This window comes from Saccostrea cucullata, unplaced genomic scaffold (assembly GCF_032062105.1).
Source record: "Saccostrea cucullata isolate Sc308-1 unplaced genomic scaffold, CSIRO_AGI_Scuc_v1 ctg3212, whole genome shotgun sequence".
Classification (NCBI taxonomy): domain Eukaryota; kingdom Metazoa; phylum Mollusca; class Bivalvia; order Ostreida; family Ostreidae; genus Saccostrea; species Saccostrea cuccullata.
The window spans coordinates 1-22,030 of NW_026940079.1; the positions used below are offsets into that span (position 1 = coordinate 1).

The 22,030-nt window shown below is 31.0% G+C and overlaps 1 protein-coding gene across 1 annotated transcript; it reads left to right on the plus strand.

The window, feature by feature from the left end:
• Nucleotides 1-6,022: 6,022 nt before the first annotated feature.
• On the plus strand, nt 6,023-8,520 carry LOC134254718 (uncharacterized). Its single transcript, XM_062737250.1, has 4 exons — nt 6,023-6,035; nt 7,048-7,125; nt 7,634-7,748; nt 8,290-8,520. Exons 1-4 carry the CDS (start codon nt 6,023-6,025, stop codon nt 8,456-8,458), a joined length of 375 nt encoding a protein of 124 aa, XP_062593234.1. The 3' UTR covers nt 8,459-8,520.
• The last annotated feature ends 13,510 nt before the right edge of the window (nt 8,521-22,030 follow it).

Sequence of the window (22,030 nt, forward strand, 5' to 3'; positions counted from 1 at the left end):
AATGCACGATAAATCACGAACGTCAGCGGAATGCACAGTCTGTGCAGTGCATGCAGTCGGACGTTGCGCCAGATATATTATGTTAGAAAATTTGAATTGGTATGTCCTCGCCCTCTCGACGCAGTGGTTAGAGCGTTTGCTCTAGAATCGCAAAGTGAGGAGTCAATCCTGACGTCGCAGGTTCGAGTCCCACTGTTGGACGTTGAGACCGGACCTATGGATGAGACAGTATAAACCGAGGTCCCGTGTTACAGAAGGTGCTTGCAAGAAAATGATCCCAAAAAAGGAGAGTATAGGACAAAATTTGCATCTCTATATCTCGATCGAAAGTGGTGGCGTCTCAATGAGTGAAAAATTTTTGAGAGGTAACTTTTTGAGTAATAATATACAATGAGTCAATCAAAGGTATATCCCATTGCATCAAATAACAATAGCGCTTTCCGAAATTGCAAGTTACACATCGTTGAAAAATCGTATAAACTAATTTCAAACCAATGAACAAATCAAACTTATTCGAAAAAAGTTTTTTGAATAAAACAGTTGGTCTTTGACGTCCTTTCGAACTAATTTAAATATGATTTTATAACTGACCGTTTTTCCTTTTGATGTTCAATGTCGCTTTTTAAGTAATTTAATTTTTTTTAAAGTTAGAATTTTACTATCTTTGTATAAAGTAATGATAAAAAATGTCAGAAAATGTCGATATCCGTTTACTTTGCTGAACATTTATCTTTTGCTAAGGTATGTCACTCATCGGCTTTTTAGAAAGGCAGAAACTATTCCTGAAAAATTATTAATCAAAATTAATTTTTTATGACATATCTAAATTAAACAATGTAAATTGTTCAACATTCAACGAAAAACTGCTCAAGAAATCACGAAAAAGCAAAATTTATGGGGGAATATTTCTTGTGGTGGAAGGATATTTAGCAAAACATTCTGCAAATATCCACGTGCATATTTATTCAATTAAATGTCTTGGAACTTAAGCCTCATATACCGTACTTTTACTCGGAGAATATTGATCGTAATGATATGATAGGAATATATATATTAAATATCGGTCTCAAATAATATTTCCAGAATGAAGGATATGGAGATAACGAACAATACAACACAGGTTCATAAAACAATACAAAACAGGAGCAGAGCAAACACGGACCTCTAAAACATCAGAGGTGGGATCAGGGGCCATGGAGAAGTGAGCATCCCCTGCCGATCGTTCACACCGGCAGTGTGCTCCTGATCATGATCGGGAAATAACGGAAATCTCCGTCGTCAAATCAATGTATAAATAATGGACTAACAATTAGTATAAAAAACGTCAGTCAGCATTTGACTCAATGATAAAATGTATTTGTTGATAAGGTCATTGTATGGACCAAATGACTGACGAAATGATGACTTTATACAAAACTGCTGATATTTTTGTTACATCAACTTGTCTGTCAATAACTTACCTTGTTTTAGAAACTGTTCATACGTAGAGCATGCTCTTGCGTATCGAATCAATTGAGATATATAAACACGGTATGCAGGTAAAAAGGCATATTGCTGTATAAGTAAAGGAAGTAGACTAAAGAAAAGTTAAAGTCATCACGTTTATCACAGAGCTTGGTTGCTAGATTATCATTAACGTCTATTTTAAGTAAAATATCCAAGTATGAAGGAGATGTGACAGACTCTGTGGTATCTTTTATTACAAGTTCCCATGGATATATTGTATCGACATAGGAATAGAACTTACCATTGTTAAATGATACCACGTCGTCGTTATATATCTAAATGTTGAGTTGAAGGCCATAGAAAGTGTTTTCTTTTTGTCACAAGTCAGGTTTTGCACTATCTCTGCTTCATATAAATACAAAAAAAGGTCTGCTAATAATGGAGCACAAATCGTTCCGATGGGGATTCCAATAGATTGTTGGAAGACTTGGTCATTAAAAACCACATAAATATTGTCAATCAGAAACTGTCAATCAGAAACTCAAGCATATTTTCTATGTCAACTTCAGAGTACTTGTGTGTGCAATCAGAATGTGTTTTAACAAAATAGTTTTGCAAATGGGCTTTAATTTATCGTGGGGAATGGTTGCGCATAAAGCTGAAAAGTCGTACGTTTTAAAGCTGTTGACTTTGGTAAAATCTTGTAATTTCATAATATTTCATGATTTCTATATTTTTTTTGTCCAAAAGTTTTTTGGAATTTTTGAGGATCCAAATCTGATTCACACATTTTGAATATATTGTTGCACAGTATTCTTGAAGAATTTTCCTTCGTTTCTGTCAATATCTTAGTGAGGAGTAAAGAAAGATGCTTGATTGAACATTTACTGGAACCTACAATGTAGAAAAAATTTTACACCTTCTCCCAAAAAACTTTGCCAAGATATGATAATATATTCAAAAGATCAAAATAAAATGTACACCGTTTTTTGAAAATCATATTTTGACCAATATTTCAAAAGAACTACGAACTCTAACTCTTGATTCCCTCCTACATTTTGCACCCATTAAATTCAATATTAATGGCAATTTGGCCATTAAATCTTTGTTTCATACAAAGAACAGTTATATGGTAATTGATTAATCATTTTAATTCCAGCGCTAGATAGTAAATTATCATTAATTCTAGCTGTTGAAAAAAGGAGGGTAGACGATATTTTCTAGTGAACTCGAACTTTCAAGAATCACCATATTTTGAAATAGTCTTAAATATGATAAAATGTATCTCATATCTTTCTTGTGTTTTATGCAAATAAATTAAACATATATAAATTAATAAAATACAATTATTTAGTTGTAAATAGCTTTAAAATTGGTAAAAAATCAGCATTTTTTTCGTTTTTTGTCTATAAACATACATGTATGTTCCCCCCCCCCCCCATGAAACACAGAAAGCTTTGGCATAAATTTGTAAAATGACAGTCCATATTACCTGTAAAAAGGAATTTTTGTTTCACGAGGGGGGGGGGATGTTTTAAAAATATTTTCCGTTTTCCGTTGAATTCTATAGCGAAAAACACAATTTTTACCAAAATTAAAGAGTTATCTCTCCTTGGTATCCCAAATAAGTAACATTTTATAAAAATTCATATAATAATCTATAAAAATTTTGAAAATCATTCGAATATGTTAACTTTTGAGAATTGACGTAGAGGTAGGCGGGAGAACAATACTATCGATCGTAGTTCTTTGCATCACTGCCCTCAAATGTTTCTTTCATTATTTTAAACTACTCGACAATTACTATTTATCGGGACTTAAAATTGATACAAGAAAATATTTTCTTGCCTATTTAGATTTTTAATACCCAAAATAAGTTATATTTTAGTGCAAAAAGGTTACACAATAATTTACGCGCATTAATTTGCAATATTTGTTCAATGATAATTATTGTGCCTATTTTACGTAAAATAAGATTATATTTATAGTCACTGTTACATCTGCAAGAATATGATAAAAGTTAAAGTGATTAATAAAAGAGATAAAATTTTGGTGCAAAAACGTCAACTTAATTATATCGTAACTAAGTAAGATGCACACTGACTCTTTTTTTCACTGCGATTTTGAGTCATACTATGTAAGTACTAAATTTAATCCAAAAAAATTCTTGTAAAAAATTCTTGATATAACAAATTTCACGAGTGACAAATATTAAGTAAATTTTTCATCAATAAAGCAAATACTTGTATCAAATAGATATTTATGCATAAATAAACAAATCATGATATTTTATGTAATGTATTGTTTCTCTTAATACGGCGCAGGGATGATTACGTCAAAGATTCATAAGCAGCATCACGTTTCTTCTTTGCTTAAAATAATTGGATAACTCCCACTTGAATTTAAGAATTTCATTGATGCACTTACTTTAATTTTCCTTTATTCCTCCGTAAACAGTCAAGGAATGGATCTCGCACATACGTGGAACCTTTGAAGATCTACTAGTTAGTAATTGATAGTATTCTCAATATCATTCAAAACTAAATAGGCAATATAACATCAACGGTCGACATTTACAGCATCTTTTGCTATTACCATAGCTGTGTTTCCGTATGTTTTGTTCTACCCGGGGACTCAATCAAAAAAGATTTCGCTAAGAAAAGTACCATTTCACTTACATGTGTATATACAAAAGATTTGCCAATATTTGTTCTTCTGTATATATTTAAAGTCTCCTAGGGCGTCATAACTGCATCTAAATCAGACTGAACTGTTCTTCAGTGCGCCCCTACGTCATCAAACGATGCAATTTTTCGTACGTTGTGTTTATCACTTTCCCATTTCGATATGCTCTGGAAATTGCCAAAAACAAAGCAAACGCCTTAAAATTTTTCAAAAGATGACACAATAGATAGTGAATTATAAAAAAAAAAAGAATTATTTTCACAACAATCCTCTCTATGTAAAACTTTTATTTCGAAGCATATGTAATACCCGTGTATTCTCCAATGAAACCCTGGTTTTCTACTTGTGCGCTGTAGAACCGTACAATTCAAGCATAATAAAATCTTCATTTTTTGTCTAGACTTTATAAAAATAATTACGATGCATTTAGATATGACAAATTAACATTTTCTGAAAATTTCAGTTAAGTGCGACCATTAATTTTAGAAAAAAAAAACGCTTTGGCAACGATTTTTCCGGGCAACCCTCGTATATTATAATAATCATCTTTCATTTTACCAAAATATCTACAGAATCAAGGTGATAACTATAATATGCCAGGAATTCAAATATAAAAAAAATCAATAATTCACAATACAGACAATTTATTCATAATAATTATTCTATTTATTTCAGCATGCCCAACATGTATTTGCCCCATATGCTCAACTTCATCTCCATCACCAGAATGCAATTGTTCTACAACAGAGGTCACTTCTACAGGTATATATACGACCACCTTAATAAGTTAGGGTTTTGTATATATTCAAAAGTATACATGTAGCTTTGCAATAGTGAGTGTTTTAAAATGTTTCACGATCTTATTATTTCATGATTATGTAACGAGGTATAAAAATTATGGTAAAAGTCATAAGGAAGACAAAAAGTATAACATGTACATAGAAAATTTGAAGGAAGACACAAATATTTAAGAAAGAAAAGATCACATATTTGTGCTATCTTTTAGGTCTACATGCATATGAACGTAGGGCGTCGTATAGGCTGGCTAAGGGAACATAAGTGCAAACAAATTTGATTTTTTTGTGTGTGTAATAATAGAATTCCCGATAAAAATGAACCAAAAGTAACATATGAATTCTTTTTGTTGTTGCTTTAATTTGTGCTATTATTTGTGACAGTTTCAACCTTAATTCGATAAAAGAACCATAAACAAATACATATAAGAAATATAAAATACAGAAACCGCTTCGTTTTGTCAATTCCTATACTAATACATGTAATTATTACATGTAAATTGAATGTACATTTCGATATTTGCAGTTTGCCAACCTTGTTCAACTACATCTCTACCAAAAGAATATAGTGATTCTAGAACAAAGGATTCCGCTACAGGTGCATATCAGACATAGTCCTTTATTTGTTATGACCTCTTTTCTCTCTTCTTTTTAAATAAGAGTATTCCATATCTGATATATAAGTTATGAACTGTCAAATAATTCATTTCATCCCATGCTTAGTCAATAAATTAAAGCACCCCCAGTGTTCAAAAGCCCTACTGAGCCTAACTGTTCAATAAACTTACATGACATCCTTACATCTTTCACTGTAAAATAGCCCTACATAGGATCCTTCATTATACCCTCCGCTTGAAAAGTGGGAGGGTATACTGTAATCGGTGTGTACGTCCGTCCGTCTGTCCGTCTGTTAGGCTTATGGGTACCCATCTCTTATCCGCAACTCCTCTCATACCGCTGATTGAAACTTAATGAAACTCACAGAATCTTCATTGCATATTGCCATTATGCACCTTATATTTTACTTTTTGATCCAACACATATTTTGGGTTTCCCGGCCACAGCAAAACATGGACTTTGTCATCAGTTATAACCATATGGGAAGTGGGGGTATCATTTAATGAGCTCATTGCTTACTGTACCTCTAGTTGTTCAATTGCCTTATGTGGCAAGATTATCACAGAGAAAACAAATAGAAATGGAAATATGAAGAAGTAAGTCAACCAACTGCACATGTAGATACATGTAAGTAGGCAAGATTAATTGAACTGGACATGTCTAATGGAAATAAAAATAAAAATCATTTTTAATTAGTAAGTTTACTGGCACGGTAATTTGAAGATAAAAATCTTTGTTCTTTCGCCAAAACATTACCAAAATTCTTTCTAAGAAAACCTACACGTATATATAACTAACAAAATGGAGTGAAGAGAATAAGAATAACATTAATAATCGTAAATGTAAATGATGTGTATGGTATGAAGTGTTAAGATTAATTGATTGGTTGTACATGTATATTGTTCAACGTTCCGAGAATTTAAGATCAAGGTACAGATTCAATTCATGTTACAGTAAGCCCTTTTTTCTAAAATATGAAAGTTATTTAAGAAATTAAAATCTATTTTTCTGAATCAGTGGAATTCCCTGCAGTAAGAATACACAATTTTTTTCTCATATGACCTCCTTGTTGTAACGTCATTAATTAGTTAATTTCCCCGTATTTCCATAGAAAATTGTAAAGAAAACATCAATTTTTATGGAAATTTTCGCATACTCTGCATGCATCACCCATAAAGATTTTGAGATATGTAATTTTTCAAAGCGGTTTACCTGGGCGACGGTGGCAGACACAATTTTCTGAAGGAAAATAAGCACAGAAATGAGACATTTTGAGGCTTTTCTGCATTAATGTACCAAATATCCAGAATGGTCCTCCTTCAGAACATATTTTTCCAATGATTTATATATTATATCTATCTACTCAATCTTATTACAGCCAATTTCATAACTTTTTAAGAAGTTATACTGTTCGTTATCTTTTATTTCTTATCTTAAGCATTACTTAAGTGTGTAAATGATTGAATAAGAAACATTGTTTAGCAAGAAATACCTATCTTTTCAGCTTGTCCTCCAAGCCCAATAGTATCTCCATTGCAAGCAAATAACTTAACAAGTGTCACAACGGAGACTTATACTGAAGGTTTGCTTTTATCATTTGCCTTATGTGTAAAATTTCAATATTGTTCATAATAAAACATATTTTTTTCTTACATTACCGAGCAGTTGTACATGTATTGACATATCTCCGGTGAAACACGCATTTGATGCGATATGATCAATAAAATGAACGAGTACCAGGTACATGTATATCGATAACATCGCCAGGCTACGATTTAAGACTTATTAAAAATGTTTTCTTTACATTTAAAGGATTCTAGTTTGTTTTCCAAAATCAAAAAGAAATAAAATTTCAATTAATCATTATAAATCAATGACAGAATTTTTTTTTCATGAGCAAAAAAAGTAAAATAAAAATTAAAAACAAAATTTTAAATAACGTTTTTGAACATGACGTTTTTGAAAGGAAACAATATGTTTATGCTTACCGAGGATCACACAATTAAATCAAATGTCAGAATCTCATTTCTTGGAAAAGTAATGCTATTTACTGAAACCAGATAAAATTATAACTTGTTTATTTTTTTTAGTTTTATGTAATGATCAGTGGTTCAGGACTGGAGTGATAGTGTGTGGAACATTGAACATTATACTGACGGGAGTCGTTATCATCCTAACTATCCACATAATTAGAACTCGTAAAAGGTATTAAGCTGCTTTGCAAAGTGCTTATATTTTTTTAAAAAATTGAATTAATTAAGCTGTATCTGTAGAACATCGATAGTTAAGACGAGCGACTGGGGTTTCTATTGTGGAATACTTCGCACATTGTAGTAAACTGAAGCTTTTACAGTTTTAAATAACTAGCTTTTAAAACTATTTTTTCAAAATGTACATGAAGATAGATTGACGGCGTAATTATATTATAGTGTTTGTGACGTTAAAACAAAGCGAAGTTCTTTCAGAGGGGGTCATAAAATATGTTATAAAAGGAAACGTATATCATATAAACTTTTGAAATTTGAAACATAGAATTTTGAAAATCTCAAAATTGTTTATATGTTATTTTTTAAATCCGTTTTATCTGTCATAGTTTTTATAACAACATAAAAATAAAAGCAAATCGTTAAATTATGACATCTTGAGATTAACCCCAGTCGGTTTCCTTAAATATTTTGTCAATTGTTTTCTACTTGAAACATCTGTTAATTATCTTTATCTGATTATTTTCATTACTATTAAACAGAATGCGATCTTCTTATGAAAATATGGACTTTAAGAATTCTGAATCTGCTGCGACAACTGGTGTTCCAAATTTTGCCTATAGCACATTGAATTCGGAGCAGCCTCGTCCTCAAAGCGTACAGCATAACATAGAACAATCCAGTGTGTCTGAGTATGTAGAAATGACGTGACACAAGAAGTAAAATTACGATGCAAAGTATATGAATCTTTCATAACTTGAAAGTAAAAACAACAAGGAATTGTTATGAAATAAAAGTTTTAACACTTACGTCTACATAACTTTAAATAAAAGTTATGTCGACGAAATAAAATACTTATAAAGGATTTGAGAAAACGATGACTGCAATGGAACTAACAAAATATGACATTTCAACAAATTTGTAACATATATAACAAATTAATTGGACAACTGATGAAAATGTGATTAACAGCTAACATATATCCTGGAGAATAAAACATAATATATAAACATATCTAATGCATTTCCTTATTAATCAAGACATTTCCATGATCTGAGTATTACAATCGTTTATGTGAGCTGTAGAAAGTTAAGCCAATCCGTTATAGAATGTAAATAATGAAGTAGAACAATTTATGCAAGCAATATTCAGTAATATTATTTCCTTATTTATCAATATGTTTTTTAAAGAAGAGCATGATCAAAAACAAGTAATTCCTCTTGTAGGAATTTACCAAAAAATTGAATATTACCTATAATGTGACAAGAATTGGTGATACAGATCTCAATATGCATTGAGATATTATGACATAAAAGGGTGAATAGATTTATTAAAAAGGGACAATAATTTTTTTCAATTCTACGGAATAAATAAAACTTACAATAGCTGCACTTTCAACAATCTTGATATCACAATATTTGCTCACTTTATATTTTTCCCCTATAAACAATCATTCCCGAACAAATCGTAGCACATTCAACATATATATGTAATTGAGAAAGCAATCCATGCTTCTGCGAAGTCAACAAACTGACAAATCAATCGATCTTTTTTTCTTTTACAATTTCTTTAGTTTATACATATTAATCCAATGCTTACTGAATTCCAAATATAATGGAAGCAATGATTCTCCTAAACCTATTTAATTAAAAATTAAAAATATATATATTTATATAAAAAAAAATTAAAATATTATTATGTTTTTAATTTTAGGGAACAATATTTAGACAAGAAGAGGTGGTTATTTAATATTTAAAAATAATATTATATTTTTTTTTTGCGCATGAAATGAAAAAAAAATGCCATTGGTGTGTCCTTCAGATACATGTACCAATGTTTCTCCGCTATTCTGTCAGGCATATATGTATACTGCGTGCGGGTATTGAAGGTCCTATTCATCAACGATTCCATCTGTGTTGACTGTTAAGGAATCTCTGACATCACAGACAGCTGCTTTTGTTTTGTAAAAATTAAATTCGTATTTGTACTTTTTTGGTCAGTTACTAAGTAAAACATTATTATAGTTTCATTCAAGTCCTTCTGAGGTTGGTATTTAACGTAGGTCGCGGATTTGTAGGCTTTTTAATTGTCCGAAAACATACCATAAAATTAGTAACTGAACTGTATATGATTCAAGTTTCTCTAAAAATTCTATCAATTAGCTTTATCTTTATTGTTTTTGTGTAATTAAATCCCAAAGATGTAATTATTGCAGGTGCATTTAAGACGTTATTCAATTGAAGCAAGCAAGCAAGCACACAAAAGACTGAGGTTTCTAATACTATGCATCCGATATCTCTTTCATGATTTCAAGAATCAATGTTTCATGCCCTCTTCATATATTTGTATTATATATAGAATTGTTTTAGTCGACCACTGCTAGTTATCTTTCCAACTTTACATTTAGTAAATATTACTATCAAAGATACCACGATGTATAAGAATTTTTGTAAACCATTCGTTATCATTTAACAATCAACCAACAAAAATTAATTCTTTGATTATATATTCTAAAATTAAGATAAGAATTAAAGTCATCTTGCGTATACACATTGTGATGAAAAGAATAAAGAAATCCCATTAAGGGGGAGAGGTTTCTCACAGGAACAACAAAATAGCTTAAGAAAAGTTATTGATATACTTATCCCATAATAATTTCTTATAAGATAAGTATTCAAAGAAGACATACAATATTTGTTTCCATGAAAAAAATGGTTAAATGTTTTTGATGTCTTACTTTGAAATGTATACTCATATCGCATGCATTTATAAATTTTGAAATTCACGTTAAGTTAAAATAGCTTATATCTTTAATTGTTTTTATACTGGCAGTATGTACATGTACTGTAGGGTTACTGTAAACCAACAACTGTAAACAAACTTTTATTCGCAACGACTTTATTTCGCGATTAACGAAAAGTAAACTAATTCGCGACGATTAATTTTCGCGATCAAGTCTTTTTTGGGAGTTTTGGGATGTTCAGTCTCCCATGTCATCACGCATTTAACATGCGCAGTAATTTGTGTTGATTATATAGAGCCGAAAGTGTCTTCTGTGTCACCCAATTTACTCCGATGATATTCAACAGAAAACATGCATAAACATCCGCCACAAATAGTTCATGTCATTTTCTCCTGATCTAATTTTCATAATTTGAAATGTAAGTAAATGTAATATAAAAGTAATCTTATTTTGAAAATTAGATTCGTTCAAAGTAAAACTAAATTATAAAGAACCTCAAAAGTTTTTCGTAATGGAACTCATTTTTAGTGTAGCGTCATACACTGAGAGAGGTACGAACGACAACTCTACATACTGGCAGAAAGCGGTAAATCTAGTCTTCTAGACGCCCGATGGTCCCGGTTTTTTAGTAATTTCTTTTTTACCCGTGCACAGAATTTTTTCAAACTTTTCATGAAACTTTTCTTGGTTTAAATGAATTCATTATTGCATCAAAACTTTAGGAAGCATGCGTATTTATTGCTAAATCAGCAGTATCACCTCCCAAAAGCAGTAAATCTAGTACTGTTATAAATGTTAAAACCAAAAACGGACAGTGATGTTTTCGTAAAATCGCGATTAAAAACAACAAAATGAATTTTTTTTTAATAAAAGGAAAACTTCATTTACATACCAGATAATTTGTACGCACACAAACTCTCACATATACCACTGTTTTTATGTTTGGTCATTGAATATTTGTTTTTAACTTGGTATTGTTTTTTTCTTCACAATATTAAAAAAGATTAAGTTCTGACGTACTCATGTATAAATAAATATTCGTGTAATTGAAATACATTTAATTTATATTCACAGAGAAGTTTTATATAACAAACCTGTTTGCTCTTTATAGGATGCTGTGTGAAAATCCACATTTTATCAACATTGATATTATTCCTGTGAAACTGAAATTTTCATAACACATGGGTAAAGGTACCAAGTAAATATATATTACAAATTTGAAGACTGTGAGCAGTGAATTATATTAATGATCAACCGCCTCTAATATGAATATAATGGCAGTGTCCATGTTTTGTAATAGGAAATCCAAAATATGTGTAGGATTAAAAATTAATAGAAGGTGCACATTGGCAATATGTAATAAAGATTCTATGAAAGTTTCGTTCAGTGGTGTAAGAGGAGTTGCGGATAAGAGATGGGTTTACCTAAAGCGTAACAAACAGATGGACGGAAATCTCGATTAATAAATACCCTCCCGCTTTTCAAGCAGGGGGTATAAAAAGAGGACTAATGTAGGCAGGCAAGAATTATGGCCCATGCTTTTTTTTCTATTCATTGTCTCTGAATGTCTTTTATCGAGATTGTTGCAACTCAAAAAGTCTGAAACAGTTCGCAGGGGGGATAAGGAAGCATCCAAAATATTCTACCTTGACTAAATCAGTGCTACATTATGATGTCATGGTAGGCGAGATGACGTCAATTTTAAAACACAAGTTTTCGTAATATTGGTATTTAGAGAAGTAATTTAACATGAGAATATGTATAGAAACGTGCAAACATTAACAAAAATATTTTTTTTTTCATTTTGTTATGCTGAATGTGTCATTTTGATTAAATTCTACGACCGATGACGTCATATGTGTACATCAAGTAACTTGGGAATTCACCATTTCGTGTAAAGAGAATTTGGCTAAGACAGCATGAACAAAGATATGTAAAATGGAGTTTAAAAGCAAAAAGCATGAATTTTATGTGAAATTCAGATGGAGTTCAGTTAAATAAACAGGTATGCGAATGTACTTTCATCGATTATATTCTCTTTCGAAGACAGTCAGCTACATATACGTATCCCGGTCGGCCTTTCCTCTGTCATTCGTGACAAAAAAAAATGCAACAGAACAACAATAAGCTGGATATTTCAAAACATAAGATTTGTACAGATGAAAAGTTTGCCCTCTAAAATATTTGGATCGTGCTGCTAGAATCATGAGTTAACTGCATGGTTTTACGAAAAATTTCAGTTCATATGTATCAAATTTGAAATATCGGGTAAGGTTTCGTGCGAATGTGTTTTAATGATTATTTTACTGACAGGACAGTGGGATTCTAGTAGCACTTTTAAAGCAGAATAGATGTTTTTCGACTATATTATTTACTCAAAGAAATTATTAAACTCCAGGGTATTGTTGTTCTGTTAGCTTTTTTATTAATGAACATTTCGCTATAAATAGAAGTCACGTGATGACGGGGAGGTGGCGCACGTCTTTGCGTTAGACACTCTTTTATCGCTTTGCAATAGTTAATAATAGTTTACGTTCATCGGCTGTCTTGGTAAAAAATCAAACTAAATTTTCTTTAAAAAGTCTAAATTTACCGAGAAATGATTTATATGCTTCCTTAACATACCCGCGTTGTCTGTATTTGAAAAGATAATATTGTTCACTCACTTCACCTCCCGATCAAAGATTTTATTTAACACCATGTTCAAATCCCATGAGTGCTTTCAGTACTTGATTGGATATATATTAATAGACACAGGGACCGGTTCGTGGCGAGAAATATTCGCGATGACGAGACTCTATGGAACCTTGCAAAAATTTCTCACACGCGAATAAAAGTTGGTTAAAGTATAATTCTCTTCATTTTTTTATTTGCGATGAATCAGTTTGAACACAATTCGCGAACATTAATTTTCGCGACTGGAAAAACATTTTCCACCAATATAAAGCAAAATAAATAGGACAAAGCGATAAATGTTCGCAAATTAATGAGGGTTGCAAAATTTGCGGATATTTCTCGCACGCGAAAAAAAGGTGGTTTACATTAACAAATGAGGAAAACAAGCTGTATTTTCTTTAAGGTAGAATGCCACACCAACTTTTTATTTTATAGATCTTTGAGTCATCCTTTTAAAACAAAGGTTTTAGCATTGAAAAGTCCATATAAGCTCTCAATTATTTTATATGAATTTTTTTGTATTTTTTTCAAAGAAAATGAAAAAAATTAATTACATCCAATTAAGATGTTTTCGAGTTAAAAGTTTGCTGTAAATGAATGTATCATATTAATATCTAATAAAATATGAAAAGAAAGGCTGGTTAGACTTTTAAATTTTTTTTATAAAAAAATATTTATGAAAATAAAACGCATTATTTTTTAATATTTTTTAAACCTATGGTTAAAATCACCATAAAACTAGTCACAACTGAGGACAACATGTTTGTAAATCATATTTTAAAAAGAAATTGAAATGAAATTGAAAAATTTTAGATAAATAATTTTTTTTTAATATTTTGACCTAACCATACCAAAATTTAACTGATCCCGATCAAAATTAATACAAAATTAATAAAATGCTAATTTACTGCCTCTTCAAGTATTTACAATGAAGAAATCTATTTCATTGTCAGGTTCATTAATGTTTAAATCTTTATTACACTTCATCAGACTAGTGCTCTTGGGGAAATGTATTTATTTCCAATGAATATACAATTATGGTTGGGATCGGTTTAATTTTGATCGGGATTGGTCAAAATTAAAAAAAATTATTTTCTCTAAAATTTGGCCATTTCGTTTCAATTTCTTTTATAAATATGATAAACGAACATGTTCTCCCCAGTTGTGACTGGTTTTAAGAAAATTTTTACCACAAATTTAAAAAATATTAACAAATTATGTGTTTTATTTTCATAAATATTTTTTTATTTAAAAAAATTTAATATCTATACAGCTTTTCTACACATATTTTATTAGATATTAATGTGATGCATTCATTTACAGCGAAATATTTACAAGAAAACGTCTTATTTTGAAAGAAATAATTTTTTTTCATTTTCTTTGAAAAAATACAAAAAAATTCATATAAAATAATTGAGAGCTTATGTCCACCTTTCAATGCTGAAACCATTGTTTAAAACGGTTGACTCACAGATCTATAAAATAAAAATTTGGTGTGGCATTCCTCCTTAAAAAGGAATAAGAATCCATTTTTTGATTTTTCAGCCCACGGATTGTAGTTTGGCGCACATATATTCATTCACATGTTCTATAAATAGCATTTAACATAAATCAAAATAAAATGTTTGTGACCTCACACTGTGAAAATGGCGTCAATATGTACTTTATGTATGAGAAAAAGAAAAGATTGCCTCTGTCAAATTCGAGCGACAGACTAATGTAACGATCAACGCAAATCTTGTAAATTCCTTTGCAAAAGCATATACTAAATGTACACGGTTTATGAAGACAAAAGACTTGCCAGAAGTTTTGTCATTAATTTGATTGATTGTTTTAGTGAAGGAAACGAGATGTTTGAAAATGATGTACATGTATGTTCTGTTGGCCAGTGAAAGCTTAAGCAAGCTGAGTCCTTTGTATAGCAATTTGTTATGAAAGATTGCCGACTTACAATTAGAAAAGTAATTGAATATCTCAACAATTATATGATTATTGAATCCATAAAAGGTCGTTCACTGTAACCTTTAGACTATCGATGTAAATAGATGCATAATAATACTTGTAAAAAATATGTAAATGTAAATGTCAACAATATGTGCACATTCTAAATATTTACTAGATAATCAGTACTTCTGAAATATATTTTAATTACGAGAATTCCTTTATTATCTTTTTTATAGTGTTGATATGATCCATATGGTATATGCATGATTTTGTTCTAATGCTTTAAATTCATGCATATCAGACCTTGGATATGTGATTTCATGTGGGATTTTTGTTTTAGACTTTAAACACATCTGAAAATGTTAATTATTCTTTTCATTTGACATCGTACATTATTCATCCTTTTATATATACATTTGCAAATATCTTTCTTAGATAAATCTATTGAAGAGAAAATATGTTCAATTCTGTGTGAATTACGAATTAATAACTTTAAACAAGAGTGCTGAAATTCATGTTTCATTAATTTGTTGTGAATAAGTTACTTCGTTTTAGAAATTGTACATACGTAGAGTATGCCATTGCGTATTGAATAAACTGAGACATGTAACTCCGTATGCAGGTGATGAAGGCATATTAATTGCTGCATAAGTAAGGGAAGTTGACGATAAAAAATTTAGTCACCATGCTTATCATAATATATAGACCTTGCAATTGGTTGTTAGATTACATGTACCATTAGCATCTTTTCAATTAAAATTTCCAAATATAAAACAGATGTGTCAGACTCTGTGATATCTTTTATCTCAGGCTCACCAGGATATCTTGTATTGACATAAGAATGGAATTCGAAATTATCATTGTTAATTGACAATATGTCTTCCATATACTGTAGATTCCTAAATATACGCGTGGAATTCATTATCGCGTAATTTTGCAAGAAGCACCACCCCCAAAATAAAATACTATTAATTTCTATTGTACGAAAATTTGCGTAAAATCTCTTAATTAAGCGACCATTCGCTAATTATTATTCTCGCCATTAGACGTTGAAGAGCCCATTTGTGATAATAGTACTCGCGAAAAATACGGAATCTACAGTATCTAAATGTCGATTTGAACACCACAGCAAGTGTTGTCTTCTTTTCAAGCATAATGTTTTGCAGAAATTCTGCTTCATACAAAATGGAATTGGTACACATGGGAATTCCAGTAGGCTGTTGGAAGACCTAGATGGTAAAAAAACTTGATTGTTAGATTGTGATTGACGCCTTTTTCAAGTAAAATATCCAAATATAAAACAGATGAAACAGATGTCAGACAAAGTGATATTTTTTCTATCTCAAGCTCACCGAGATAATATTGTATCGTCATAAGAATGGAAATTGCCACTGTTAATTGACAATACTACGCCTTTGATATATCTAAATGTCAAGTTGAAGGCCACAGCATGAAGTGTTTTCTACATTTCACGTATAAAATTTTCAATAAAGTCTGCTTCATTTGATTGCAAAAATAAACCAAATAGATCTTGTAAATACGAAACGCAAATATCTTTTAGTTGTCAATGTCAGAGTACTTGTGTGTGCAATCACAATATTCTTAACAAAATTATTTTGCAAATGATCAATGGCAAGGTAAGTAATTATATGTATCCTTGTCCGGGTCTCTGAAAACGATTTCCCTCTCAATATTATCTTGAAAGTCAAAATGCTTAAAGTTTCAAGTACTAAACGGCAGTTTAAATTTACAAAAAAAAGAAGGTTAATCAATTTTTGAATTCAGAATATTAATGCTTATATACCTAGATGTTTAACACCGGAGTGCATATTAGTCGACTATTTAAGCGATACCTAAAAGCGTTTGAAACATGACCAGCCAGTTGAATTCAAAACAAGCAAACTTAGAATGTTAGGATGAACATATAGTTGACCTGTCAATCACATTGGAAGATATTTATTGATGATTGACAGGCTGTATATTATTGATCTTAAATCGGGTAGATGTTTGGTCTCATAACGTAAAGATATGTGTTAAAATGCATATGTTGCACATCGAAACTGCTTTAGATATCAGAAAAGAATTATAAAGAATGCAAATCTTGGAAAGGATCACAAAACCAATTGCAAGAAACATGGTACGTGCAGGGATAGAATCAGGTGTAAACATCCAATATTGACTAATCACGCGCATCATAAGTCTGATGCAATGATCAGGTAAATGGAACACTCTCTAGTCGTATCATGATAAGTACTGGGTATATAACTAAAAGGTATGAAAAACGTCAACCCAAGTGTGAGTCAGATATAGCTTTAATTCGTTAAGAAAGTCATATCAACAATAGAATTTACAAATTTATGACTTTTAAACAGGGTTGTTGAAATCCTTGTAGCATCAGCTTATCTGCCAAAAGTCGGTCTTGGTTTAAAACTAATCGAACTCAAAGAACCTAAATGCTTATTGAGATTCAAATAAGCTGAGAGATGTTGACACCTATTCTCGATGGAAACTGAATATTACAAGGTAAATTAGGAAAGTTGACAATGGAAAAGCCTTTTTTCGTTGTTTAAGGCTTTTATATCTTTCCAGTAAGGTTTGTAGTCTTTTTTTAATCAGTTTTAAATTTAGTGAGGTAGAGAGAATTCATTGTCTTTGTATTAAACAATAAGGCACCCCGCGAGGTGCTGTAGGGCTTATTATTATGTACTGTTATAGAGGGAGCTTAGTCAGGGCCCCATCCCTGGTACCTGTCCTACATATCACCTGGTCATTGTTATAGGTCTTGGAAATAAATGTTGAAAAAAAATTAATGTTACTGTAACATCGAAAATTTGTCCCAACAAAAAATCTTGAAAATATGTTAAATCATGATCGATTTATGTGATTACCTGGGAGCAAAAAATGCATTGATCTACAATTGATCATTCTAATATAACTGACATGTATATTGTGATCACTTGCACTAAAATTCCGATAGTCCTTGGATGATATGATTACTAAATAAATCCTTTAATGTAAAAATCATCTCATACTCGATTAATAGATAAATCAATTATTTAATTATTGAAAAAGTGCTGTTGATAATTGCTATATATACATAGTTTTAATAGATCGTGGAAGGTATACATTGCTTTCGTCTCTCTACTTATACTTTTTAAAACTCCGTTTTCCCATGCTAATTGAAATGCCTCCCAAAACAGTGTATGCAAGATAAGAACAAATGATTAACACCCTTTAAATACACGTAATACAAGGAAACAAGTAAAATCGCTTAATATATATATATATATATACGCTGTCAAACACGGAAATAATTGTCAATTTTGATTTTTTTATGATATGACATGTTTATGCTGAAAGCTTTCTTTTTTAAAACATTGCCAAGAACTATGACAATTAAATTAGGTAAGTCTGTCTTAATATTGTGAGCTATTTATGATCTTCATCGGGTGTATTATGTATTACTATGCTTAAAATTTTAAAAGTTTTTTTTTTGTCAATTACTTCTATTGCTACACCTTCGATAAGCAAAGATATCGTTCAGAATGTTTATTTTCCATTATTACAACTAAAACATTTACGACATAACATCAATTCAAGAGCAAAGGAGAGCAAAACAGTGGTTCTACAATGTTATAAAGAAAAGGAATGTCGAAATCATTTTATCCAAAGGAAAAAAGTTATGGCTATGGATACAGAACTAAAGTAGGAAATATATTCATTATTTAGGCTACTTAAAAGAACATAGGCTATACAGAAATATTAAATTTACCAAACAGACAAGCGAAACAGAATTACACTTTCGAAATGTAAAAATACGAACCATGAGAGTTACAAGTGTTTTTACAAGTTCACAGGCACATCTCGGTATTTACACTACGGTACAGGTCATCAAAATCATAGCCATAAAAAAAAAGAAAAACACAAAAAAGCAAAAAGCGAAATCCTGCACCATTGCAAAAAAGGTTGGCACTAAAGATAATCGGGAAAATACAAGGAAACATGTCTAGAATATATGGAAAATATTCTAATGCAACTAAAAAACCAAATAAAAAAAAAGAATTATTAATAAAAAGGTTTTGAAAAGAGTAAAATTCAATAAGGTACCTTACAACAAAAAAGAAAGATCATATTCTTTGTGCATACTAATAACTAAAATAAAAAGAAAAATAACAACAGTGGTAAATAATCAAATAAAAAAATACAAGGATCTCTTCATCAGAAAATGTTATGACCTGAGAAACTTTACCTGAAAGGATAACTACATGTACATGTATGTAGGTGGGATTTGGTAAAAAAAAAAATTCCATTAACGATATTTCCATGGGAATGCAATATGTTTTTCCAAAACTAGGAATGTTATCTATATTTTGAAATGCGTGGGATACTAGTAATTTACATGAATCTACATCAGAGAAACGAGAGTTCGGATATTTGTCAACAACAGTATATTAATAATAGTCCAGCGAAAAATAACAAATAAAACCAAGTGAACATTAAGATATTTTCGGGAACAGACAATTTACTGTTCTTTATGTTCTCCAGTGTAATTTAACTAATTTTACAATTTCACTGAAGCTAGTTTTTTGCACACGCCTACAACCTTATGTAAACCATATCACATCCATATTAAAGTAACACCAATACAATGTTTGATGGATGAATTTGTCATTTCTCGTAAATTGATCTCCCAAGTGTAACATATTACATCAAGAACATCCAAATAAACAATCCAGAATGTAAAAAATAACAATAAGCAAAAAGGTGGCAGACAAAAACTGCCAAAGTATAAGCATGCAATGTTTGTACACACTGCCACTTTAAAATGTTTCTTCGATACATAATTTTATGTGACAGCGGGAATTTATTTGTAAAACATCTGAAAATGTGTAAATGAAAACGCTAATGCTTCACTATATTATATAAACTTACATATTAATAAATTAATTATTCTTTAATTTGAAATAGGGGGGATAATATCAGTGATTATTTCGGTCCTCTGTAAACATAGCCTTTCCATAGAAAAAATGGATTTCTGGTATAAATGCACTGGTGAGTTAAACTCATAAGAAATTCTTGAAACATCATAAATTTGCATTTTCTTTATATATTTGATTTTTAGAAATTCTGCTTGATTTTATAGGGTGTACATCTTTACTGGATACAGCTGTGTGTTTAAACTGTTCCTTTACGGGTAAAAAGGAATTCTTATTACATTTTATACAAATAATTTCTATTTTACGATGATGTATAGAGATTATGATATTTCTCAGTGAATATCATCTATTATATTTTACAGGATTATTGAACTTATATTGGTGAATAATGGCACAAGTTGGCTGTTCAAATGCAAGAGCTTGCTGGTACATTTGAACAGCCAACGAATGCCAATATTCACCAACATAAGTTCAATATCTCCTTTATCATATAGCTAACAAATTTCCACATAATTTATAATGATTATTCCAACTAAAAAACTCAAATTAATGAATTTTTAGTATTGGTATTCAAATTAACGTTTGGCCTGTAAGCGTTCAATATCACATCCTTCGGATGACCCTACCGAGCGATGTGATTTGCTTATTTAGGATATGGGTCTTAATACGCACTGAATTTTTAACAATTTAATTTTTGTGTGAAAAATACACACATCTTACCTAGATGTCACTTCCTTTCTTTTATCTAGTTCTGAGAATTTGACCAGGCGGCTTTTTTTGTTTACAACGGGGCGTTTGATATTGAATGCACGTATTCGGAATGTTTCGGGCATACTCGTATACGTAATACAAACTCAGCGTTCAATAAAACTTCAAGATATTGAACGCTAAAATTCTCTCGATTTTTGATAGTATTTTATTTGAGACTATTAATTAGTTATATAATAAATATCTATATTTTCTATATCTGGAGGAAAAAAATTACTGTATTTGATTAATTGATTGACTGTATACTGTTTAACGTCCCTCTCCAGAATATTTCACTGATATGGAGACGTCACCATTGCCGGTGAAGGGCTGCAAATTTAGGCCTATGCTCGGCACTCAGGGCCATTGAGCAGGGATGGATCTTTATCGTGCCACACCTGCTGTGACACGGGGCCTCGGTTTATACGTCTCATCCGAAGGACCAGCCCATTTAGTCGCCTTTTACAACAAGCAAGGGAGTACTGTGGACCTATTCTAACCCGGATCCCCACGGGGCTACTGTGTTTGAAAAGGGCACTGTTCATAAAAATTATATGGTCATATTTAACAAGAGTCTAAAAAGTATATATACCATATATACTACCATATATATTGTTTTAATCAAACAAATGAAAGCAAATTGTTTTCATTTATATGTTCATTGTTAGAGAGAGAGAGAAAGGGAGAGAGAGATGTATTAAAATCATAATGAATATCCTTACAATGTATTAAGGATTCTGACTATTGATTGTCGGGAAATGTTTTCGCCTGTATTTTATGACTGTTAAGCACCTTAAGATTAAAAATAAAGTAGATACTTAGTGTTATGTCATACGGGCGTTGTTTATGAGTAATAAGGCACAGAGTACAGATACATGGCAATCGTGCAATTAAAATTAACAGCGTGGCGTAGAGGTTAGAGCGTCTGCTCTAGAGTCGCGGAGTAAGGAGTTGATCCTTACGTTGTGGGTTCAAATCAAACAGTGGGACGTGGAGACCGGTCCTTTGGTTAGACCATATAAATCGAGGTCCCGTGTCCCAGTAGGTGCTGGCACGAAAAAGACCCCTCACAGCTCTTAGTGCCGAGTATATAAATTAGAATTTGTAGCCCTCCACCGACAAGTGCTGGCATCTCCATACGAGCGAAAAATTCTCGAAAGGGACGTGAAACAACATAAAATCAATCAATGAATCATGCAATGAACATTATATTATTTTCTTTATTTGTTCATCTGG

Bases quoted from the DNA above. Each gene is read 5' to 3' on its own strand.
- LOC134254718 (XM_062737250.1), top strand. The intron at 7,126-7,633 runs GTTTGCTTTTAT...TATTTTTTTTAG, and splicing joins AACGGAGACTTATACTGAAG to TTTTATGTAATGATCAGTGG. The intron at 7,749-8,289 runs GTATTAAGCTGC...ACTATTAAACAG, and splicing joins ATAATTAGAACTCGTAAAAG to AATGCGATCTTCTTATGAAA.